General features: G+C 31.9%; 6 protein-coding genes and 1 non-coding gene across 8 annotated transcripts; 2 read left to right on the top strand and 5 right to left on the bottom strand.

Moving 5' to 3' along the window:
• Positions 1–1658: 1658 nt before the first annotated feature.
• Positions 1659–6346, top strand: LOC120149684 (3-oxoacyl-[acyl-carrier-protein] synthase II, chloroplastic-like). 2 transcript variants are annotated; one of them, XM_039162416.1, is made up of 13 exons: positions 1659–2037; positions 2720–2922; positions 3002–3205; positions 3369–3479; positions 3574–3669; positions 3753–3798; positions 3892–3971; positions 4358–4426; positions 4568–4652; positions 5062–5216; positions 5320–5400; positions 5694–5753; positions 5923–6346. In XM_039162416.1, the coding sequence occupies exons 1-13, from the start codon at positions 1674–1676 to the stop codon at positions 6037–6039; spliced, it is 1671 nt and encodes a 556-aa protein (XP_039018347.1). In that variant the 5' UTR covers positions 1659–1673; the 3' UTR covers positions 6040–6346. The 2 variants fall into 2 exon arrangements, with proteins under 2 accessions (XP_039018347.1, XP_039018346.1); XM_039162415.1 differs by having other exon boundaries at positions 2717–2922.
• Positions 6347–6381: 35 nt separating this feature from the next.
• LOC120149688 (pectinesterase inhibitor 3-like) lies at positions 6382–7070 on the bottom strand. The gene has a single exon (XM_039162420.1). The coding sequence runs from the start codon at positions 7046–7048 to the stop codon at positions 6476–6478; it is 573 nt and encodes a 190-aa protein (XP_039018351.1). The 5' UTR covers positions 7049–7070; the 3' UTR covers positions 6382–6475.
• Positions 7071–8698: 1628 nt separating this feature from the next.
• On the bottom strand, positions 8699–10162 carry LOC120149686 (peroxiredoxin Q, chloroplastic-like). The gene is made up of 4 exons (XM_039162418.1): positions 9843–10162; positions 9627–9764; positions 9415–9504; positions 8699–9025 (listed from the first exon to the last, which is right to left on the bottom strand). Exons 1-4 carry the CDS (start codon positions 10041–10043, stop codon positions 8807–8809), a joined length of 648 nt encoding a protein of 215 aa, XP_039018349.1. The 5' UTR covers positions 10044–10162; the 3' UTR covers positions 8699–8806.
• A 2940-nt stretch (positions 10163–13102) lies between these two features.
• Positions 13103–14461, top strand: LOC120149690 (auxin-induced protein 15A-like). The gene is made up of 3 exons (XM_039162422.1): positions 13103–13219; positions 13822–14300; positions 14377–14461. The coding sequence occupies exons 2-3, from the start codon at positions 14007–14009 to the stop codon at positions 14389–14391; spliced, it is 309 nt and encodes a 102-aa protein (XP_039018353.1). The 5' UTR covers positions 13103–13219; positions 13822–14006; the 3' UTR covers positions 14392–14461.
• A 1686-nt stretch (positions 14462–16147) lies between these two features.
• Positions 16148–16220, bottom strand: TRNAF-GAA. The gene has a single exon. It is a non-coding gene; the product is annotated as a tRNA-Phe (tRNA).
• Positions 16221–18670: 2450 nt separating this feature from the next.
• LOC120149689 (E3 ubiquitin-protein ligase ATL4-like) lies at positions 18671–19301 on the bottom strand. Its single transcript, XM_039162421.1, has one exon. The coding sequence runs from the start codon at positions 19244–19246 to the stop codon at positions 18725–18727; it is 522 nt and encodes a 173-aa protein (XP_039018352.1). The 5' UTR covers positions 19247–19301; the 3' UTR covers positions 18671–18724.
• Positions 19302–20211: 910 nt separating this feature from the next.
• On the bottom strand, positions 20212–23934 carry LOC120149685 (vacuolar protein sorting-associated protein 27-like). Its single transcript, XM_039162417.1, has 10 exons — positions 23795–23934; positions 22890–22946; positions 22696–22763; positions 22257–22467; positions 22076–22173; positions 21434–21512; positions 21270–21329; positions 21155–21205; positions 20919–20997; positions 20212–20549 (listed from the first exon to the last, which is right to left on the bottom strand). The coding sequence occupies exons 1-10, from the start codon at positions 23873–23875 to the stop codon at positions 20461–20463; spliced, it is 873 nt and encodes a 290-aa protein (XP_039018348.1). The 5' UTR covers positions 23876–23934; the 3' UTR covers positions 20212–20460.
• Positions 23935–24263: the final 329 nt, after the last annotated feature.

The following is a 24263-nucleotide window of genomic DNA, read 5'->3' as shown; positions in this document are numbered from 1 at the left end:
ATTATTATACACTCAAGATATCATATCCAATATTTGCATTGTATTCATCATATTTGACATGTACTATTCCACCGTTCTGTGAAATTCATTCACAAAGAACTTATCGCCACACAATATTTTTTTTATTGTTTGTCAGTATTGTTATTTTTTTCTTCCATAATACTACATTTTTTAGTTATTGTAAATATTTTATTCATGTTATAAAGATTTTGTTTTTATTTTATTTTATCCATTATTCTTTTAATATTCATTTTAAACACGGTTTTTATATTATTTGATACAAATAAGTTGCTGATATTTAAAATCTTTAAAGAAAATAATATTCTATTTAATCACTAAAACTATTTGATGAGTTATAATCATAAATAAATGTTAAAATAGATATTATATTTTAACAACTGATATTTAATAAATAGGCCAAGCAGTGGAGACTGACGTAAACATGTTTGGGGAAATCAATTTGTCAAATTTTACAAATCAAATATAAAACACAACAAAACTGTCCTATTCAGCTTTATTAATTAATTAATCAATAATGTTTAAACTTATTGTTAAATACACAAAGTTCAAAGAATGGTTCATACTTTTTTTTCATAATAATTATTTAATTTTAGGTTTGAATTTTGAGTTTCTTTGCTATGGTTGGTTCGATACTTCCAACGTTTCATGTATTTGATCTGCCCACTTGTTTAATATTATCCAAAAATTATTTTTCTGTCTATTATTTATTTATTTTATAGTTAAGAATATAATTTCACATTTGTTTGTAACATATCATTAATTTAAATATATTGTTAATGTATAAATTTATATAAATATGAAGGATGTGATGATAGTTTATTTTATTGTTAATTGTTTTTATAATAAAACGATCAATTATTATTATCAACAGTAAAAACTTTTATTTTGAAAAGAAATTTAGATAATAATTTTAAGTTAAGAAAATAATAAAATAATTAAACTTTCTTTTTAAAAAATAATGGATAAACTACACATTTAGTATCTAAACTATTACTTTTGTTATGTGATAGTAGTCAAACTTTATTTTATTTCAAAATCATACCTAAAGTTTAATTTAGATTTCAAGTTGGTACTCTACCGTTAAAAAATTAACAGAACTGTTGACGTAATATCTTTTAATTTTTCAATGATGACGTGACATTACCTTATGGTGACACGTCAATATCACCGTTAAGTTTTTAACTGTAAGGTAACAAAATGAAATATAAACTAAACGTTTGATATGAATTTGAAATAAGATAAAGTTTGGGTACCAAAAAAAAACAAAAGTAATAATTTAGGTACTAAATGTGTGGTTTACCTAAAAATAATTTATTTCTGATCTGCTAACAAATTAAAAAAAATCCTTGTTGCTGCTATATTGTTGGTATTAATTATCAGTCGAGACTCTCTCAGCAGAGAATAAGCAAATAAAAGAGAGAGAAACAAGTACTTGCCTGTCTGAGATTTTCCAGATTCATAGTTTTTTTTTCCGAATCGAATGCAATCGAGCAGATCGTTTCTTCTTCTTCTTGTATATTTTCATTTTTGGTCACTTCTTTTTTATGGTGATGGGCTACTAGATTTTGATTAAACTCACATTAAGAGTCTATCTTTGTCCAAGCCCAATTTCTCAAACTCTTTTATATTCAGTTTTTATTTGCTTTTTGGTGATGGCTTCTTCATCTTTGGCTAGTCCGCTCTGTAAGCAGTCACAGTCTCCACTGCTACATTCATCAGTCTCTTCTTCTTCAAAGAGAGACGGTTATTGGGCTTGTAATAGAAGGAAATCTCTTATTGCTCCATGCAGCGCCGGTTCACCCAGAAGCAAAACCGGTGGTTCGGTTTCTTCATTTTGTGGATCACGATTTCAAGGCTTGATGATGACTTACTGCTTGGCTTTTGAGCCCTGTAATGACTACCATTCCTCCAAAACTGGTCTAAATGGAAGCTCCTCGTCTTTTTTTGGATCAATAAATGTTTCCTTCAATAATAATCGCAACCACTGGAGGATCAACCGGGGAGCTGCCCGTTCTGGTAAAATTTTAGCGGCTTTAGGAATCTGGGTTCTTTTGCCTTTTCGTTATTTTTATTTGTTTAATATCTGACAAGAGTTTAGTCTTCTTTATGATGTATTTAATTTCTTTTGTTGTTTGAATTTGACCCTTCCTCACATAAGTGTGTGCGTGTGTGTTTTTTTTTCTTTATGTATACACATGCACGCGCACGCACACACGCGCGCGCTCACACACACATATCCTGTTGAACAAAAAATATATATTTCCTTTCTTTAATTGCATTGCTCAAAAACAATTTAGGAAATGAAATTGAAAGGGAAAAAAAGGCTACTTGAATATAGAGTATATTGAGGTTTTTTCTCAAATAATATAAATTCTAAGGAAAAACCTGTTACATGGACTTAGGTGTGAGTATTTAGGGTAAGTTGGTGTAGGCTGGTAGAATTTATTGTCCTGTTTTGGTGAGCATCCTAGTATTTATCTTCTTATGGATTAGCTGCCTCCTTGATATCATATAGGAACATATTTGTTTTTGCTTACCGAGTCTCTTGGCTTTTCTATGCATATGTGATTGTTTGTCTATGTTTCTCCATATCTGCTATATGGTGGTGATAGTGAGCATAAATTTCTTCATGCACCGAATTTACTATAACTTACTGGTTAAATTATGTGTAACTGTAATTGCGGGTTAAACATAGTAGAAGCCATGGCTATAGCTGTGCAACCTGCAAGAGAAATCATGATAAAGCAGAAACCTCCTACGAAGCAAAGACGGGTTGTTGTGACCGGGATGGGAGTGGTAACTCCACTTGGCCACGACCCCGATGTCTTCTACAACAATTTGCTTGAGGGTGCCAGTGGTATAAGTGAAATCGAGGCTTTTGACTGCGCCCAGTTTCCTACTGTAAGTTGTGTTTTGGATCTTTCATCTGCTGTTATTTGTACAAGTGCTTGTTCTTAGTGCTCTAATTTTCTTTCTCCAGAGAATTGCTGGAGAGATCAAATCTTTGTCAGCCGATGGATGGATTGCACCAAAACTTTCCAAGAGGATGGATAAGTTCATGCTTTATATGCTTATTGCTGGAAAGAAAGCCTTGGAAGACGGTGGAGTAACTGAAGATGTAATGGAGGAGTTAGATAAAGAGAAATGTGGAGTTTTGATAGGTTCAGCAATGGGTGGTATGAAGGTAAATTCTGAGTTTATAGTTTATAACAAATCTATTTAGTAATATATGGTGGCAACAAGACATCGAGTTGACCTTAAAACACGATTAAGGAACAAACTCCTTTACAGTGTAGCTTTTCTTTGTTTATCCATTGATTCATATAGCAGGTTTGTGGGATGAACAGGTTTTCAACGATGCAATTGAAGCTTTGCGGATTTCATACAAGAAGATGAATCCATTTTGTGTACCATTCGCTACTACAAATATGGGTTCCGCGATGCTAGCAATGGATTTGGTTAGCCTAAATTTTAGATTCTGCAATACAAGAAGTGTATTTTGATGGAAGTTCAAAATTTGAACTTCAAGCTTTAAACTGATGATTTCTTCAGGGATGGATGGGTCCTAACTATTCAATCTCCACTGCGTGTGCTACAAGCAACTTTTGTATATTAAATGCAGCAAACCACATGATTAGAGGCGAAGCTGTAAGTTGAGCAAAGAAAAAATTCCAATATATCATTAAATAATCTGAATGTGCTATATCTGAGGTGTTTGAAACAAATTGTAGGACATGATGCTCTGTGGTGGCTCTGATGCTGCAATTATACCCATTGGTATCTCTTTTTTGCTTTCTTATCTAGTGCATTTATAATCTTTCAACTTGCTACAAGCAGACGTACTCTGTTTTATGATTCTTTAAAATTCAGGGTTGGGAGGATTTGTGGCATGCAGAGCACTCTCTGAGAGGAATGGTGATCCTACCAAAGCTTCACGCCCATGGGATGTTGTAATGTTTCAATAAATTTTGAGAATCCGGACCTTCGTTTTTCCTTTTGCTGTGGGTTCTATATACATATCAAATAAAAGAAATAAAACTGAGAATGAGTTAACGAAGTAACAACATTTAAACTCACGATAACTATTTTATCATTTGAATATGTAAGAGCCTTGTTGTTTTGTTATGGAAAATGGAGTCTAGTACCTCGTGCCTTATAACTCTTTTAGGTCACAACACTATGAATTAAGTTATACATCTGAAAACAGTGCTTTCAGCAAATTTACTGTGTATATATTGAGTGCTTTCTAATCAAAGGCAGTTATTCAGTGCAAATCAATTTTCAGTCCAGTTCATGCATTTTTTACTTTGATGATGATCCTAATTTTTTTGCACAGAATCGTGATGGATTTGTCATGGGGGAAGGTGCTGGGGTTCTGCTTTTAGAAGAATTGGAACATGCTAAGGTACACTGCTGTTAACCCTACAAGGCCCTGAGCCATAAGTTTTCACCTACCGGCTACCGTTTCTAGTGAATTTACCAAAAATGTAGATTAAGATTGTTGCTTGATGGAAGATTTACCTATTTTTGGTTTCTAATTTTGCAGAGGAGAGGTGCGACCATCTATGCAGAATTCCTAGGTGGGAGCTTCACTTGTGATGCCTATCATATGACTGAGCCACACCCTGATGGTAATAAGCCACATCTTTATTATTACAATTCTTTCTTTCTTAATCTGTATTGTCTTGCTATGTGGTATTTCATTGTAGAGCTTTAGTTTCAGTGAGAAAAAAAATCTTGCACGACATTTTTATGATAATAATTCTGCATAAAATAGAGTTAAGACGAACTTTAGATCAACATCTTGATCTATTGTTCTCAACTTTGATGCTAGACGACCAGTCATATTTACATTCTTCTGCTAATTCTCTGTGATGGCAGTGCTGCAAAGATAAGGTTGGAACTTGTCTACATAAGCAGTAGTTGACTTTAGCCTTTTTTAGGCTTTTGGACATGTCTTTAGTTTCCCGCTCCCGCAGCAGCACATGATACTGTTATGAAAGATTAAACTGACATTCATCTTGTGAAATCTGAAAATAGGAGTTGGTATCGTTCGCTGCATAGAAAATGCCTTGGCTCAGTCTGGAGTATCTAGAGACGATGTAAATTATATTAATGCCCATGCTACATCTACACCAGCAGGAGACGTTAAAGAGTACCAAGCTCTCCTACACTGTTTTGGCAAGAATTCCGAGGTTATTGGCCATACTTTTCTCTAATGGTTTGATCTTTGTGTATGTAACCTGTTTTCAATATTTCTGCATTGTGATTATTGATGAGATCTATGGTTATGACCAGTTAAGAGTGAACTCCACAAAATCAATGATTGGTCACCTACTGGGAGCCGCTGGTGCTGTGGAAGCTGTTGCATCAGTACAGGTGTGTGATTTAGAGATTTCGTTATCCTTTTATGTTGGATTTAGAAAACGGGTTTTGTGGCTGTAATTTTGTTCTTTTGGTGATGATTTTTTGTTGGTTGGGTTCTGTTCTGTACACAAATAATACCCTTGCTTTCAGTATATATATATATACACATACATATATATTCATGCCTATATGGTATGACAACATCATTCACAGTTACCATGTTTCGTCCCATTCTGTGTCGTTTTTCTTCTTCTTTCATTTTCGGAATCTGAACACCAACCTGGTAATCTCTATTTCTTTTGTAGGCAATAAGGACTGGTTGGGTTCATCCAAACATTAACCTGGAAAACCCGGACGAAGAAGTGGTATGTTTCCCCTTCTCCTCATCCTTTGATGTTTTCTTTAAAGTTGTGCGTTGCAGCAGTTTTTGCTTCATGACATCTTTCTAAATCGAACTTTGTCTTTTCCTTTCTCTTCTCCCCTTGATTTACTAATGTCACTATCCTATGTATGCCAACAACACATCTAATGCAGGACAGAAATGTGCTTGTTGGACCAAAGAAAGAAAGACTGGATGTTAAGGCAGCATTGTCTAATTCTTTCGGGTTTGGCGGCCACAACTCCTCAATCATATTTGCTCCTTACAAGTAACCATATAGTTCAAGCATCGATCATCCTGTGTTTTATTATATGTTGGATTAACCGAAGGTACGCAATGCCGATCTGTGTAAATTTCAGCAGCTGTTTAGTTAGCAAACTGTTAAGATAATGTTGAGGACTCAGGGAAGCCTTGTCTCGGTCCTGGAAAAGGGTTGTTATCGGGAGTAAGGTAACACACCTAACTGTATGGATCTAGTTAAGGAGGAAAGATGATGTTTAGAGTTCATTGTTGTGTTTTAAGATTTCTTATTTCGCCTCAATTTAAAGCTGCAATGAAGATTTTGGTCATTTAGTTAATTTGCGTCACTGAACCACAAAGTGTTTTCACGTTCCTGCATATGTTGAAACCAAACAAACATTACAATCACGACATGATTTAAAAACAACATAAACATTTGTAAGAAATCTAAATCAAATCCATTGATCATCAAGGATTCAACTGGTTTCTGCGGCGACTTTCATCAAGCCTATTAATCATATACAGAGCATTACTGGTAACCTTAGCCACATTCATGATCATCTTCTTCACATCAGATTTCACCTTCCCATCAACTCTTTTAAACCCATCGAGGCATGTGTCCTCGTTTGTCAATGCCGCGCTTGTCCATGTCTGTGCATTACTCATCTGGAACCTGAACGTTTCCCCTCTCAAGCGCGTCAACTCACCCAGTGTCCTGCTCAACCCGTCCACTGATTCGGCTACCTGCTCCACACAGTCACTCAGTGCAGCTCGTTCCCTCTTGCTCTTCCCTGTCACACTCGCGGATGTCAAGTAGCTAGACACTCTGCGGACACGGGAGAGGCTCACTTTGACGGCGGCCTGGGCTAAGTCTCGTGGGGTGTTGGCAGGGCCAGAGTAGGAAGATAGTGTGAGGAGGCAGAGCCCTGGGTAGCTTGCATGAACACACGATGATCGTACCAGATCTTGCGGTGAACCATGATTCGAGACGGCAGAGAGGAGAGGGAGGAAAACAGAAAGTATAAAGAAAGGGATCTTCATCGTTACCGAGTGTGTTGTTTAAGTGAGTGTATGCTTGGCGAGGTTCAGCTGGGGAACTAGATTTATAGCTAGGGATGGAACGTTGGTGCTATAGAACCTAATGTGAATTAGGTTGGAAGTTTAATTAAAATTAAGGGTTTTTAACCTTGAGGTCGTGGGATCGAGTCCTATAGAGGGCATTTCATAATTTGGACGTCTCCTACGGAAGTTGCTATCAACCTAGTGTTGAGAGCAACTTACTATCTTATCTCCCCTTACCCCATTACATATGGGAACAAGGGACAATTTTTTTTTTTAAGTTCAAGTTTAGATAATAAAATTTAAAATAAATTATGAAAATTCAGTTTTTTTATAATATAAATGAGTTTAATAAACAAACAGACATTTTTGGTTATATTTCGTATAATTTTCTTAAACTTTTTATAGAACACACCAAAAAGGTGACAATTTCTTCCACTTGACAGTCTTAGTAGAGAAGATTAAGTGGATGGGTCAGAAAGTGTGATTTATTATTGTTATTATTTTAAATGTCATAAAGTCAAGGAAAAATGGTTGATTAACCTGCCCTTGGTCCGGAGCATGTGAAGCTGGCCCCTATTAAGGACACAGTTTTCACTTTTATTTTTCTAGTTACAGCAGGACGCCTTTAACACATTATAGTTGGTGGCTCAAGTCTTAATGCTCAGTATTTATTATTTCTTGTTGATAGAATAAGGTGGCTAAGACCGGTATAAGTGATTTTCTTGTTTTAATTTGAATAGAAAATTATAAATGGTGATTAAATAAACGTTGGTTGATGTTAAAATCCTTTATTTTTATAAAAAGAAAAGTAAGATATTTTTCTAGGACTTCTACTGCAGAGTTGTTCTTCGGAGATTGATCTTGTAAAGGAGGTATAACATACCTCCTTAGTCGAGAAAATACCACAAAATGACTTAACTCGGGATTTATATGTAAAAGTATTTTTTTTCATTTAATTGGTTGTTTTTTCTTTACAAACATCGTAATGATTGCATTTTACAGATTAGTCATAACTCTAGTTATAACCCTAAATCCTAAATTTGTATATTAAATTGAAAATATTTATATGAAATTTCATATAACTATTTTCATTACACTATCTAAATTATATATATATATATATATATTCGTCCTGACTAATTTAGATCAACCTGAATCATTCATCTAATTTTAGTAGGTGAATATTCCAACAGAGATTTTCTGCTTACATAAAGTCTCAAACTTGAGACTTACTTAAGCTATATCAAACTGATTATCACTTGAACCAACCATATTAATTATAAAAATTATATTTAACATGATATTGATATAATTAGTATATTAAATAATAGTTAAAAATACATAAGTAACTCTCTTGTTTTTACTTCTATCATTGTATAAAATAATTCTTTAAGTTGATTTTTTTAATGATTAAAAATAATTATTAATCTATTTAAAAATATATATTCTAGAGTTGGAAATTCATCCATAGACGGTGATTATGCTTTCCATCAAGTGTCAATCATAATGTTATTCTTTCCATCAACGCTTGCAATCTAAGCTCTTGTATAAAAAATAAAATTTAAACTCTAATCAATTTTATATTTATATGGAACTCATTAAAGAGCGTGTGTGCATTAAGAAATATTATGAACAAATATTACTTCGAATTAGACAATACAAACACTCGTCTAACACCAAGAACACATGTGCGAGTAGCAGATGAAGGGAAAGAAGAAAAAGAAGAAACATATGATTTTACAGACTTTGAAGCATTTTTAAGGTTTCATCGATATGTTTCTCGGGCTGGAACTGGTTGTTGTAAATGAGTTGAACCACCCCTTTCTTGTCAATAACATACGTCTGTCTTCCTGGCAATGCTCCGAACAGATCGGATGGAACTCCCCACTCTTTCCTCACATTGTTCCCCTCATCACTCAGCAATGTATATGGAAGCCTGTACTTCTTCGCAAAGGCCTTGTCAATTCAAATACAATCATTGTCAGTCCTTCAACCAATCTTCATCACATTACTATCTTGCAATGATTGTAAAAGTATAAATCTTATAATTGTCAGTCCTTCGAGGTATTAGCACTGATAAAACTATTTAAATAAATAGTAAAAGGTGGGAATAAATTATTATATTGTGGTAAATTATTGTCTTAGAAGTAAATTTATCTTGATGTGTATAATCTTTACAATGAATGAATAACTCTAAGATTAGCACGATCTCTTTAAAGATTCATACACTCTGAAACTAGAACGGCTTCAGTAATGTTGGTCTTCTCTAAGAAACAAAACGTGGAAGAAACTAGGAAACTTTTGTAAATGAAAACGTTTGAGAAATAACTCATTTTTTGTGATACCTTGTGTGATTCTGAGGTATCAACACTTATTCCAATAACTTCAGCTCCTGCTTTCTTAAACTTCTCGTAAGAATCTCTGAAAGCACACGCCTGCCCAAGTTTCACTAATTTCATTACTAAAATCCAAGCATCATTCAACAGGAGATTTCATTACTGAAATCAAGGCAACAATGGCTTCCACAAAAGAACCAGATGAAATTAAAAACAGTCACCTGTTTGGTGCAGCCAGGGGTTTCATCAGCAGGGTAGAAATACACAACCACAGGCTTCCCTTTAAACTTGGAAAGGCTCACATTTTTCCCGTCTTGATCTTTCAACGTGAACGACGGAGGCACCGACCCTTTATTCACCTACAACAAAAAAAACCACCAAAATAAAAGAACAATCACTTGCAACAACAAAAACCCACCAATATAAGAGCCATGTACCTTGGCAGAAATGGAAGTTTTGAAGGAGGAAACACAAGGAATGGAAAGAGAAGCAGAAGAGTGAGAGAAGTTAAGGCCATGAAATTGAGACTGCGATGATTTGGAGAGAATTGGGACACATTTGGGAACAGAAGACTTGGAAGTATGGGAAGGGAGTAGAGAAGCCACAGTGTGGCTTGGGAGACAGAGAGAAGAAGCCATTAAAGGTTGAGACAAAAATGGGAAAGCTCCGGGATAGGTGGTAATAAGAGAGTGTGGGTTTGAAAGGAAGATAAGAGATCGTTGGTGGATTGCATTGGCTGGTTATTGGGTCATAGGGGATACGGGAGAAGATGGTGAATGCCAAAAGGATTAGTACTGCGTGGACGATTGCTGTCCGTAAGTCTTCTACGACACAAACCTTAAAAACGCAAACCTTAAAGGGGGTACCTACTGCAACTCCTACTGCAACACATTATAATTTAGGTAATATCGACAAACGATCTCTCGATTATAGGCGTTGATTCGTTTACTTCTTTTACTATTAAAACTTCGGGTAAAATACAAGGGACACCATCAAATTATGGTAAAAAATCATTTTGACCACCAACGTTTCAATTTAATCAATCAAACCACCCAACTATTTAAGTGGTTCAATCAAGTCATCGGCCGTTAGTTTTTAACGAAGGTGGTGACGTGTCCGTTAATAACATTGGTATACTTATATATTTAGTCCTTAATATTTACACATTTTATCAGTTTAGTCATTATTTTAATTAAATTAAATAAATTTAATTCTCGAATCAAAAAGTGCCAAGTGTAAGGATTAAATTAATTTAATTTATTTTAAATTAATATATTTATTTTCTTTTCCAAGGCCATTTGGGAAAGAGAGCAAGGGCTAAACCATTGAGCCAAGAACAATATTGGTTTCAAATTGACAATATGTTATATATGTTTTGTATCATATTGTATAAATAATTAACTTAATTTCATAATATTTTATATTCTCAACTTTAAAAAATAAATATTTTTATCTTAAATTATTAAATATATTTTATTCTAAACTTATTTTTTAAAAATATTTTTTATTATTTTTATTTAAAAGTGTTTATTTTATTCTTATTTTACTTAAAAATATATTTTATTTTTATTTTAACTAAAAAATATATTTTGTTATTATCTTTAATTTCAAAAATATATTTTATTTTGTCTTAATTTAAATATATTCCAAAAATATATATTATTATTAAATTAACTTATTAAATATATTTTATTCTTAACTTATTAAATATATGTTAATAATAATTTTAAATTAAGATAAAAATAAAATATATATTTTATATCAATATAAGAATAAAATATACATTTTAAGTTAAAATACGAATAAAATATATATTTTAAGTTATGACAAGAATAAAATATATTGTTTAAGCTAAAATAAGATTAAAATATTTTTATGTTAATATATAAATAAAACATATTTAATAATTTAAAGTAAGAATACAATACATTTTTAAAAGTTAAAATGATAATAAAATTATATTTTTAAAAGTTAAGATGAGATAAAATATATTTTTAAGTTAGATAAGAATAAAAAAATAAAATTTTAAAATAAAATAAGAGTTAAATATATATTTTATTTTAATTTTATAATAAAATATATTTAATAATGTAAGATAAAAATAAAATATATTTTTTAAAGTTAAAATACATAAATTATTTTATTAAAAAATACATAAATTATTATAAAAGATTAATTATTAATACATAATGATATTCAATATATACAACATATTGTCATTTTGGAACCAAGAAGTTGGCTTGTTGGTTTAGCAGGTGATTGGTCACCTCACCAATCAGTGGGTGACACTTGGTACAATTTGATTCAAAAATTAAAGTTACTTAATCTATTAAATATAAGACTAAATTGATATAATATATAAGTAATAGGGATAAATATATATAATTATAATAATTTTATCAACAAACACGTCACCATCTCCGTTAAAAATTAACAGTTGGTTGCTTGGTTTAACCATTTAAATAAGTGAGTGGTCTGATTGATTAAATTGAAACGTTAGTGGTCAAAATGATTTTTTATAATAGTTTGGTGGTCCCTATGTAGTTTACCCTAAAACTTATAAAAGGATGTTATGTAATTGGGTGTTGTTTTATTAAGTCTCATAACTATAAAATATTACAAAATAATCACCCCACTATTTATTTGTTTCAAAATCATCATTTTATGTTAAAAATTGGCGTTCGTCTGAGTTTGACTTTAGCATTAATAATATTATTTATTATAAAAATTTCATATTATCATTTTTGAAAAGTTGAATAAAAAATATAAGATAAACTATATTTATGACCTCTTAATTATTGTCTCTTTTAATTTTAATTATTAATTTTTTAATGAAATCATTTAAAAAGTCACCTACCATTATAATATTTAACGGAAGAAATAACATAATTATTACAAAATTAATATAATTACACATTCAAATACTTTTTATCATGCTACTCTTCTGGCCCCATATTATGGGCGTGCTATGGGGGAATATTTTCCAAGGGGTAAGGGAATGATTTTTTTGGGTATTTTTATAATTTCATAAAAAGTTATTTAAAAAATAATAATTTTAAGTTATTTTTAAATAAAAATTTTGAAAAAGATAAATACGATGTGTTTAGATAACAATTTTTTTAACAATCGTAATAAACTAAACACCTAAAATTATAACGTTAGAAATGTTAAATACCTACTTTAAATAAAAAATATTTTAGTTATCTAAAATATTTAAATAATTTGTTTTTCATTAAACCATAATATAAATATAGTTTTATGCAAATTTAACTCACACATCCACATATAACATCACAAATTTTACAAACAAAACTTTTAATCAAAGGAGCAAAAGATAAACTCTTATTTGTGATTAGATCAAACAACGGATATCAATATATAAATATATATTTAAAATATCAATTAATATTATTATATTACAAAGTTATATAGCTATATATTTTATTTTGAAAACGTTTAAAAAAATCATATCTTTAAATGGAAACAGTTGCCGTTTAACGGCAGCAAAGGGCAAAGAGAGAAGTAAAACGGGAAAAAATCCTACCTCCGATACAGTCGCTTTATCCAAAGAAAATTTTGGTGCGACAGCCACAAGCATTTTTCAATCAAACAGCAAATTTACTAGTAATTATTAAAAAAGAAAAAACCTTCATTTCTATAATTCCTCTAAGGCGTATTTGGTCTCTTTTTTGTTTACTCTTTCCCCCTTTCTTTTTGTTGTCATTTGCTATACCATTCCCAAATTTCCTCCAAAGCCTTTGGCAATGGCCCTTCTTCTTCGGGTTCTCTGCTAAATCCTCCCCCACATATTCAGGTTCCAAGTTCTGTTTTTCATAAAGATTTTGTTTTTGGGTTGATTTGACAACCAAGATATAGAATTTATGTGAAAGAGACACTTGTGTCCTGATGTTTCATTCTTCACAATGTTTAGATTATGGAATTTGGGTTGGACTTTTCTTGAGTGGATTTAAAATTTTTCTGCAATTGAAAATAAAAATGTTCAATTATCTTAGATTTTACATTGTTAGATATGGCCATTATAGTTTAAACTTTTGAGAATTAGGACACCTTTAATCTGGCAGATCTAGATTCAATATGCTTAAAAGCCAACATTTTTTGCCCTTTTGGATATGGATTTCCATTGTATTTGAGATGAAAAATATATTATGAAGGTGATTTCTTTGCTTATTTTCTGTCATGATAGTGATTGGAAGTGTGTAATTTATTAGCTTCATTTTTATAATATAAATATATGTTGGTTTGATCCATTTGAAGGAAACAATGCACTTTTAAATCCAATTTTTCTTATATAGGTGGTGATTTATTTGATTTGTTCTTGGACAATTTATGGATATGTAGTGGAAGATGATACAAAACCTACAAATTCAATTCTGGGGTTCTTTTAAATATTTGCAGTGAATTTAACAATGGATGACCGAGGCGACGGCGGCAAGGTGACCGGGATCCGGCAGATTGTTAGACTAAAGGAAATCATTCAGAAATGGTAAACTGCCACATTAGGCTCAAGGCCAAGTACTCCCCGCTCCGGAGACTGTCCTGGCAGTGTCCCAAGACCCTTAAACAAAAGGCTAACCAACGTTATGTATTGTGATTCTGATGAGGAAAGTTGTGCCAGTCCCGAACCACCACCCGATGTCCCGAAGGGATATTTGGCAGTTTATGTCGGTGCGGAGGTTCGGAGGTTTATCATTCCGACGAGCTACCTTACGCATCCCGTCTTCAAGATTTTGCTACAAAAAGCCGAGGAGGAATTCAGGTACGATCACAATGGCGGACTCACACTCCCTTGCAAGATCGAGACCTTCAAGTATCTGCTCAAGTGCATAGAGAATCATCCTAAGGGCTACATTGTTGAGAGCTCGGTTTCCGAACAGGTCGATGCTCGTTTTTATGCGGAATGAATTAGGAGTTCATTGCCCTAACATGAAGATTCTTTGTGCATTTTTGCAGCTGGAGATTCATTAACTAATTGTAGTGCTGGAGAACTTTGGGGTCAAAACAAGGTGTGTTTATATATGCAGATTTGGTTTTTCTTTTGTGTTTTGTGCTTTTCCATTGAATTGGGAAAACCTTTTAGTTATAAAAAAAAATTGGGATGAATGCGAGGAGGAAGGGGTAATGTTTTAAGCTCCCTGTCCTTTATCCGACACCTAATGTTTGATTCCATAATGAAATACTTTTTATACGATGGATGAGTTTATTGGACAAAATCGATAATATACATCGATGTACAACAAATGGTTGTCCCTTGTTCCTATATGTAATGGGGGTAAGGGGAGGTAAGATAGTAGGTTGTCCCTAACACCAGGTTAAGAACAGCTTCCGTAGAAGACCTCCGAATTATGAAATGCCCTCCGTGAGACTCGATCCCACGACCTCGATGTACGACGTTCATTCTAAAATTTTCCATATTCTAACGTATATTCAGCAGTTTTAATGTAATTTTTATTGTTAATGTGTTAGTTTAGTTGTAATTAATTAAACTATAATTCAGTTTTTTTTTTGCCAGAAATTCCAGATGAACCAAATTTAAAAAACAACTAAATCTTGAGTATGTTTAGAAGAGAAGGGAAGAAGATAATTGTACATTATGCTCTAAATTATATCGTGTTTTAAATTAATCTTTAAATTTTAAAATATTTTGTATCATTCTTCAAATTATGATATTTATTCTAAATTGATTATTAAACTTTAAAATATTTTAAATCAGTAAATTATCAATACCATTTTATTTTAATGATTTCGTTAACATGTTAATTGTATCTGTTAAATAATAATTTATTTTTGAAAGTACTGAGAGTTGAACTCGGGACTTGAAAAATTCTCAAGACATTCAAAAACATATTATTTTTTTTAGAAAGTCACATGTTTAATTCCTATGATCTTAAAAAACATATTAAACTTTTTTAAAAGATCACAGATTCGATTGTCACGGCCTTCAAAAATCAATAGAGTTAACAAAATGTTAACAGAAGGATCAAAATGGAATAATAGTTAGAGTATGAAGACTAATATAGAATGTTTTAAAGCATATGAACCAAATTAAAATGAGGGTCATAGTTCTTGGACTAATATAGAATATTTTAAAATTTAGAAATCAATTTAAAACGAGGGTCATAATTTAGACATTGATATAGAATACTTTAAAATCTAAAAACCAGTTCAGAATGAGGATAATTTAAGAATTGATATAGAATATTTTAAAAATTAAAGATGAATTTAAAATGAAGGTCATATCTAGAGATATTTTGTGCAATTAACTCAAAAGAAAAAGTAAGGAAAGAAGATATGGGAGACCATTTCAAATTGAAATGGTAAAGGAAAATGAATTGAGGTATAATACAAGTATGAAATCAACTAAAAAATTATTCAATATAAATATGAAATGAACTAACAAATTATTCTATTAATTGAATTATGATGATAGAATTTTTAAAATGAAAATAATAATAATTAAACTCCTTTATAACAGAAAAACTAAAGATAGAACTTTTAGTTTGGAAACATGAAAAATAGTGAACATGTTTTATTTTTATGAGGTTATTATTTTTGTAATAAATAATTATATAAAAAAAATTATATTTCTTGTATAAAAATATTTTCCGAATATTAGGCATATTCATATCAAAGTTAAGGACCATTGATATTAGGGTCAGCATATAACTGAGGCCTAGTGGAATCTGTATCAAGTATGACAACACAAAAGCAGAAGAAAATAAAATGCGGTGAGCGTGGATCGAACACACGACCTTCAGATCTTCAGTCTGACGCTCTCCCAACTGAGCTATCCCCGCAGGCGACACTCTAAGATGTACAATAATACATAAAATATTAGCTTTTAAATTTTGGATTCCAAAATAAAAATGCGTTTTGGTCCGTGTATCAGATAGAACGGCAATAACTGTAGCAGCAACGGCGACGCCACAAAAGCTCCCATGATCAACTGGAATTCATACGTTTCTCTGTCACTGAAGTCTACCTTCACCTACAGATCAACTGGAACTGGGTGAGTTAAAGAACAAGGACTGTCATAATAAGAGAATAAATCCTTTTGTCAGGAAATATAGTTGAAGGCTGATCTTGTCAGGTATTTTTATACAACCTTTGCATGAGTATGAAAAATGTCTACACATAGAGTGCATCTGCATGTGTGATTTCCAAGATTATCTCATCTTCATCAAATCTGTTGAATGGTCTCAAAGTTTAGATTCACCAAGTCAATGATTTACATTTCTTTGACAGGTAAATACAGCTTCTCAGCAAGAACGCGAAGATGAAACTTAACAAGAATGATTCTTTTCAAACCAATTAAGTGAGATCCTGTCTTTCAAAACCCTAACTTTAGCTATTAACAATTTATCTTACAACGAAAATGTTATTATGCAGAACTTTATTAAGGAGACCAGCATATTTGATTAGTAATTGTTGGTTAATTTCAACCACTCTCTTCCCAGAACCCATTGAATCGAACGTTTACAAAATGTGTATACGTTGTTAAGACTAAGAAAATTTCAAATAAACATTACATTGTAATCATTCTCGACCATCAATGTAAGATCTTTATTACCTTGAATGATAATTTTATTCTAAATATTTAAATGATTAATGTGATACTAACTCTGAAATTTCTTTAATGTGCTTATATGTAAGTTTTGGATGAAATGTTAGAGTCGAGTTATCCATTGGAACTAGACTTTGGATAAAAGTCCATAAATTTGATCTCTATGCAAATAATTATTAAGTTATTGTACAAATCAAATTATAAAAGGACTGTTATTTGCATTAGATCTAATTATGGTCTGCCATTCTAATATTTCAGTCTAATATTATTTTAGCCCTTAAAACAAAATTGTTTAATCGAGGTCTAAATTTAATAACGTTTTTATATATATTTTCACACATGATTAATTTCAAAATTAATTTCATAAATATATTGATAATTCCATATTTACTCTTATATATTAAAACTATTTTCAAATCACATATAAATCTTTTTATTTTTCATTAGTGCGATTTGTATTTAAATTGTTTTCAGTTTACTTGGATATATATTTTATAAGATGATTACATGCATGCTTTAGTTTCATTTTACTAGGGATGATTTTGATTAAATTCTTAAAATTACTTATTTTGATTAATTGACGAGTTTTTCAAATTCAAATGAACCAAAAAATTTATGGATACTATATTTGATGATCTTGAATGATTGTGTGGTGTGATTTACTGACCTAAAATTTTGATTGATTTTCAGGAAAAATAATTACAAAAATACTCTTAAAATTGATTTTTATAATAATGTATTAAATTATATTAATAGATTTTGAAATTAGTATACTAATATATTAAAAGACCCTAAAATTAGCAATATATTATTATAAAATTAATTTATTAAAATAACCCTAAAATTACATATAGTAATATATTAATAAATACACATATATATGATAAGGGAATTTCCAATCCCTTGCAGAAGATTCTTAATTATTTTTTTTTGGCTAGTGAGAAAAAGAATGAGAATTTCACAACCTAGAAATGTTGGCCCTTCAAAAAAGGAAATATAAGGAATTATGATTCCACTTTTTCTAAAGTTTTATAAAAGTATGTTCCGTCTCCATAAAAGCGAAAATTAAAATTAATTATAATGTGCGGTCCAGATAAAACATTATAATAATAATCGCTACCAAAATCATTATAAATTTCATCCAAGTTTTCAACCATTCGTTAGTGAAGTTTAAGTCTAATGGTGAATCTCATTATTTTAATCTAAGTTTTATTGTCTATTGATTTTCTTTATTTTTAATTTAAACATATTTCAATAATCAATTTTTTTAATTATAAAATTATTTCTTTTAAAAATGAGTAGAAGAAAAAAAATTAGAAGGGTACTGAACTTTAATTCAGTTATATAATTATCGTTATAATATAATTGTTTGCATTTTAAATAATATATTTAAATGTGTATGGAATCTATGTATTATACAATACGAGTAAATTAAATGAGTTAAATTCCGCAAAATATATAAATTAAATAACTTTAATAATTAAAAGATTGTTATGCTTTTTCTAAAGTCTAGAATTTAAAAATTATATATTATAGGTATAAAAGTTTAATATTAAATAATTAAAAATCTTTGAATAATATCTTGTATTGCTTTTGATTAATAAAAAAGAGCGTTAAAATATAATGAAAAAACATTGAATAAGGTAATATCAATCTGATTAACCTAATAGTTGAGAATAAATGAAATTAAATATGAAAGATTGAGTACAAAAAATAGATAAATATAGGGGGGACAATCTAAGGAAGGAGGTCATCCCCAAATAAGTAGAGCATGCGATCGACGGCCCAGCTGGGTTCATTGTTAGCCCCAACTAAGCTTAGAGAAGAAGTTAGTAAAGGAGCTCTGCAAAGGGGGCAACTCTTATGATTATCATCATCTTCATCTTCATCTTCATCATACTCAACCCATCTATCAATGCAATCCTGATGGAACACGTGGCAGCAGTTCCTCAGTTCCCTTACATCATCGCCTTCCTTCAGCTCACACAAGCAGACGGCACACGTGTCGGAAACCCAAGGCATCCTCTGCTTGGCATCTCCAAAGGTTGTCAGGACCAAGTTGTCTCTGATCATTTCCGGTGAAGAAGAAGAATCGTGTTGGGAATCCAATGAAAATTGAGCAGAAGAGGAGCCATCGACGTGATTAAACCTGAGATTAAGAGCCCAAACCAAGACCCATCTTAGGACTGCTAAAACAACAGCCGTTTTGTAAAGAAGATGGCTTACGATTAGGCCCGAATCGTCTAAGAAGAAACACATCGAAAACAAGGGAAACAAGGAAGCAACGGTGGAGGGAAGGGAAAGGAAAGGAAAGTGTTGATTACTGAGGAAGAAATGATATGGGAACGTAGTGGGCTGCTTTATTTGGAATAGAAAAAGAAGTTGATGTGATGATTAGGTCACAAAAGAAACAGGATAAACTACACATTTAGTACATAAATATCACTTCGATTCTGTTTTAATCACTTAACTATTTTTTTAAATCATACATAATATTTAGTTTTGATTTTATTTTGTTTATCAATTGTTAATAAATTAACAGTGATACTGGTTTGTCACCATAAGGTGCCACAACATCATTGAAAAATAAAAAAAATATCACGTCAACAATTCTGTTAATTTTTAACTTTAGGTGACCAAAATGAAATCAAAACGTAATGTTAGGTATGATTTTGAAAATAAAATAATTAGATGACCAAAATAAAACAAAAAAGATAGCTGGGTACTAAAAGTGTAGTTTACCCAAAGAAATATAAGACATCTATGATCAAATATAGATGCTGTAATATCTTCTTTCAAGAAACTCCAATGATAAGTTTGCTAACAGAGGAATAAATTTATATTACCAATGTTTATTGTAAAGATTAAAAGCTAAACATATAGAATGTTGGTCCTCTTACCTTTACCAACAAGTGAAAGGTATAGGTCAATGTTATCATTTACACCCTACCATAGGCTACCCACAAGAATTTATACAAGCAATGAACTCGCTACCACTATCTTATCATCAATATATTCGTATAATCGTACCAACTTCAAAAACAAACATACATTTAGACAAAAAATGTACTACTTTTACCATCAATTGAACTGAGTTTTTAACTCCAAAATAGTTTTAAAAAAATTAACTTTTAACCTTTTTAAGTATAAAGAGTAAATCTCAATCTTTGTAAATGTAAAGAACAGGGACTGAAGACAGATTTTGACCTTACTAAAACGGCATGGTTCATCAAACGACCGAAGTGGCCCATCACATTCTCTCCCGCATGTTCCATGTTACCGAAACAGTAACATAACTGACGAGTTTAGCTTGTTTGACAGTTTTACTAGCTATAATACGAACACTACCAGCAATAAGCTGATGAAGGGATGAAACATTATATCAATAATTTATCGTTGTTGAAGTTGACAGCTCAAGCTTGAGTATGTCGATTAGCTAAGAAAAGTATGCATTTGCCTTCGGATTCACTTGTCTAGTTGATTTCACGATGCTCGCGCTCTTTCATCTTCGTTTGCATCTTGTATTGCAAAGTGACTGGTGCACAATCCAATGGTGTTTCTCCTGGAATTGATGTGGTTCAAAAGTGTTAAAAATAATAATCATGGAGACAAACAGATCCATACAAATCTGTGCTGGACACGCTACCAATTAAAATCAGCAATGAAAATGATGGAGAGTTTACAATCATTGATTTCCATGAATCCACGGCATTCAACAAAGCTATACGCCTATACCATGAGTATCATACTTCTTTCAAATGGAAGGTCAGTTTTTCCCCTTTCTAGCACTTTGATCTTATCCAGAATAGGAGGAGATTTTAAAGACAGTTTCGACTTTCAGTAACCTCAAAACTCTACGGTAAGAAACTTCAATTTGTAGATAGACATTTAAAATCAGGAATGGCACAAAACTTTCCATACATTCAATTACCTTGTGTGTTATTGTAGTCCATGCTTGCTCCGTAGTCCATAAGGGCAAACACTATATCAGTTCGATTGAACAATGCCGCCTACAGCAAGGTAATACTGTCATCAGTGTAATAAATTTGGAAAGAAATGGAAATTGAAATTATTCATCCAATCAGCCAGCCTTCACGAACACATACAAATGATTGCAGTCATGTACAACAAACTATAAACATCAGAGAGAGATAGAGAGAACAATACCACATGCAGTAAAGATAATCCTTGCTTGTCACGGTAATTTGCATCTACACCCTGCACACATAATCATACTTAGAAATTCATTCTATTTGAACTTTGGAATAAAATAATCACATACCTCACTTAGAAGCTTTTTGACTGCAGCAGTATCACCATTCTTTATAGCCTCTCTTAAACCCTGAGTATAGTAAATGCAGAGGAATATAATTTTAAAAAAAGAGAAAAATACTATGAATATTCAAATGTCTCAGATGATACTTCATTAAAGAATTCTACTTCTACCTCTCCATTGACATCATAATCCATCTGAGGTTTATCTGCGGCAGTACCATTGGTCACAAGACCAGGATTGAAAACCGAACTGCAAAGATGTTAACCATATCTAAATATCTAGCAGAGCAGAGTAAAACAGAAAGCAAGATTAGCCACCAAAAGAGGCTAGACTTAAAAACCAAGATGGCGGGCAAAGTGGCAATAGTGAGGGTTTTTCTCTCACAATTATCCTCCATTACATTAAAATTCATTCTAATAACTTCTATCAAAAAGTTGAGTACAAACAAGAAAGTAAAATAAAATCAAGAGAGAAAGTAAGCTGATTTCAGTGTTTTCAGGTTTCAAATAACTCAGGCTACTAGAATTGGCCAGAAAGTGTTGGGATTTCCATGCTCAAATTAAGAAGGAGATGTTTCATAGCCTTAAGATTTCTAGAGTTATTATAGTCATAACTTTCTTATTATTATCTTTGAATTAATAAGGAAAGAACTAGAGGTTTTACAACCCTAAGTTTTCTAGAGTTCCATCTTCTTTCCTATTCGTTTTCCAGTCATAGTTCTGCTGTTTTATTGCTGATTCTCTTGTAAATATTATTATGTTTGGAAAGTGTGAAGAAGAAAGACTGAATACAAAAAGAACAGAATAGCATACCTAGATTTACTGTTTGAAGTGGAGCCTCTACTCTTGGGAACATAGTCAGTCTTTTTTGATTTAGGATTTGACGAAGCCATCGAGGATGGAGGGTTTATCTGCAGTGCAAACAAATAAGGGTCCATAAGACAAGCTTGGATCAGCATATGAGGTGCTGCAAAAACTACAGAATAATCCATACCTTAAGTGGAACTGCATCTGTTGTTGGTGTTGGAGCTTCACAAATACACAACGGCATTTCACACTTGCAATCTGGAGTGCTTGCAACAGGCTGTTGCTTTGCAGTTGCATCAGTTTCTGAACCCACGACTGCATTAATGTCTAATCTAGAAACTTCATCTATAACAGAATCAACTCCACCTAAAGGAGGATGAGGATCAGCTTTTGCAGATCTGCACCCAAATAAATTGGCAAGAAAATTTATGTGAAGAAACAAAAAAAATATTTAGAAATGGTCTCTTAAATTGTGCTCAAGGTAATAAGAAGAAAATCAAAATGAAGCAGGAGCATCGACCAACACCAAGAATCTAAAACATATCCAAGCAACACCCCCTCCTCCTTCCCTTTCTAATCAATGATATTTAAATATGTATATGTGCATTCAGTCAAGAGACATTTACCCTGAAGATTTATTGAAACAATCTGCACAAACTCGAACAGAAGAAAGTATGCCGAATTGTGGTAAAGCCTGAATATGCACACACGAAAAAATATATATACAAAAGATTCCTTAGTAAAAAGATGGCTTATTCAAACTTATACAACCTGAGAAATGAATAGTTAACCCTTAAACAGAGGGGCTGGGAACTCGAACCATTTGATTAGATGAATGTTCGTGGCATAATGTCCTTCCACAACATCGGCAATGGTGCTGCAAAATGAAGATGTTTTCATGCATTTTCCATAAAGCAGTCAATCCAATATAGGATAGATGGATACCTAATTCAAAAAACTATGTACATTTACATTTGTATTACTTTATAACCAAGAAATATAACCACAACCTTTTATAGCACCTATTTCATGACGAGTAACATACTAACATCACTTTGATTATAGTCAATATCATAAAGATCTATAGAAGTCGGTATAACATACAAATTACGATTACAACACTTTAGATCATCATTAGCAACATATTGTAGTCTTGTAAAACAATTTCCACAACCAGAACCAATTATGCCTTTGATAACATACACACAGGCTTCAATCATTGATTCTGTCTATTGATCCCAAATTCCTCAAGTTTGAAGGCAACGACTAAGTCACAGTAAAAAATCTGAACTTACATACTCACAAGATCAGGCATGTGCCCGATTCAGTCTTTCAAATTTATATAGCAGTAGGCCTAGGCACCTAGCCATAAACCGGGTTATCAATACTTCCAAAGCGCCAATATACCGCATCAAAAATCAAGCCATAAAAATACTTGATTAGATTGAAAAGAACACTGAATCAGCAATTTAACGAATAATAAAACTCATCTCTAGAGCGAATAGATAAGTCAAACAACTAAGATCAAAGCAAAGGAACGCACTCCAATATAGTTTAAACAATTACCGATCTATGACAAAAAATAAACCTAATCGGTAAAATTTACTCCATCGGACGATATGTTTCATTGTTTTCATTGCATTAAATTAAAATGATCGGTTATTAATTCGTATAAAAAATTGAAAATTAAAAAAAAAAGTAAAAGATTTGAGGATAATAATATACCCGGCGCCTGAAAGTATTAAAGCTGCATTTGCAGACTTCGCAACGTGGTGCTTCCTGGAAAGGCGGCGGCTCCAATGACATTTCCGGTCTCTTTATTTCTCAGCCCGGGGCAGGGAAAAAGAAAACAGATGAAGATGCTGATATTTTTTTTTTTCTTTTTGGGTATGGAGCTTCTTTTACTTTTTGTGTTTTTAATTTTATTTTATCAGGGCATATTCGACGATCGGGTTCCTTATTTTCGAGAATCGTACCCGAATTTGATCCACTTACCCGGTATGTCAGCCCGTTAGACGGTGAAACCCGCTAAACACTTTATACAAGATTGGGTAAAGTACAACAAATGGTCATTAAACTATTCTGAAATTATCGCACTACAATTTTGGAAATTACAAAATAGCGATTACACTTATTCAACAATTAATTAATACTCCCTCAAGTAACAAATTGCTTAGCAGTGGTGTTTTGGACG

Source organism: Hibiscus syriacus, unplaced genomic scaffold (assembly GCF_006381635.1).
Source record: "Hibiscus syriacus cultivar Baekdansim isolate YM2019G1 unplaced genomic scaffold, ASM638163v2 tig00111008_pilon, whole genome shotgun sequence".
In the NCBI taxonomy this organism is placed as follows: Eukaryota; Viridiplantae; Streptophyta; class Magnoliopsida; order Malvales; family Malvaceae; genus Hibiscus; species Hibiscus syriacus.
Note: the sequence above shows the minus strand (reverse complement) of the source record. Positions and strands in the feature narration are given on the sequence as shown.

What these genes read in the sequence shown, in the direction of transcription:
- LOC120149686 (XM_039162418.1), bottom strand. Translation starts at nt 10,043, where the DNA reads ATGGCTTCTTCTCTCTGTCTCCCAAGCCACACTGTGGCTTCTCTACTC. An exon ending in AAACTTCCATTTCTGCCAAG is followed by an intron (nt 9,765 to 9,842) that starts GTACATGGCTCT and finishes TTTTTGTTGTAG; the next exon opens with GTGAATAAAGGGTCGGTGCC. An exon ending in ATACCTCAGAATCACACAAG is followed by an intron (nt 9,026 to 9,414) that starts GTATCACAAAAA and finishes TGAATTGACAAG; the next exon opens with GCCTTTGCGAAGAAGTACAG.
- LOC120149690 (XM_039162422.1), top strand. Translation starts at nt 14,007, where the DNA reads ATGTATTGTGATTCTGATGAGGAAAGTTGTGCCAGTCCCGAACCACCA.
- LOC120149688 (XM_039162420.1), bottom strand. Translation starts at nt 7,048, where the DNA reads ATGAAGATCCCTTTCTTTATACTTTCTGTTTTCCTCCCTCTCCTCTCT.
- LOC120149689 (XM_039162421.1), bottom strand. Translation starts at nt 19,246, where the DNA reads ATGTGTTTCTTCTTAGACGATTCGGGCCTAATCGTAAGCCATCTTCTT.
- LOC120149685 (XM_039162417.1), bottom strand. Translation starts at nt 23,875, where the DNA reads ATGTCATTGGAGCCGCCGCCTTTCCAGGAAGCACCACGTTGCGAAGTC. An exon ending in ACTTCAAACAGTAAATCTAG is followed by an intron (nt 21,513 to 22,075) that starts GTATGCTATTCT and finishes ACATCTTTGCAG; the next exon opens with TTCGGTTTTCAATCCTGGTC. An exon ending in GATTATCTTTACTGCATGTG is followed by an intron (nt 20,998 to 21,154) that starts GTATTGTTCTCT and finishes ACCTTGCTGTAG; the next exon opens with GCGGCATTGTTCAATCGAAC.
- LOC120149684 (XM_039162415.1), top strand. Translation starts at nt 1,674, where the DNA reads ATGGCTTCTTCATCTTTGGCTAGTCCGCTCTGTAAGCAGTCACAGTCT. An exon ending in GTTTTGGCAAGAATTCCGAG is followed by an intron (nt 5,217 to 5,319) that starts GTTATTGGCCAT and finishes GGTTATGACCAG; the next exon opens with TTAAGAGTGAACTCCACAAA. An exon ending in AAGCTGTTGCATCAGTACAG is followed by an intron (nt 5,401 to 5,693) that starts GTGTGTGATTTA and finishes TTTCTTTTGTAG; the next exon opens with GCAATAAGGACTGGTTGGGT.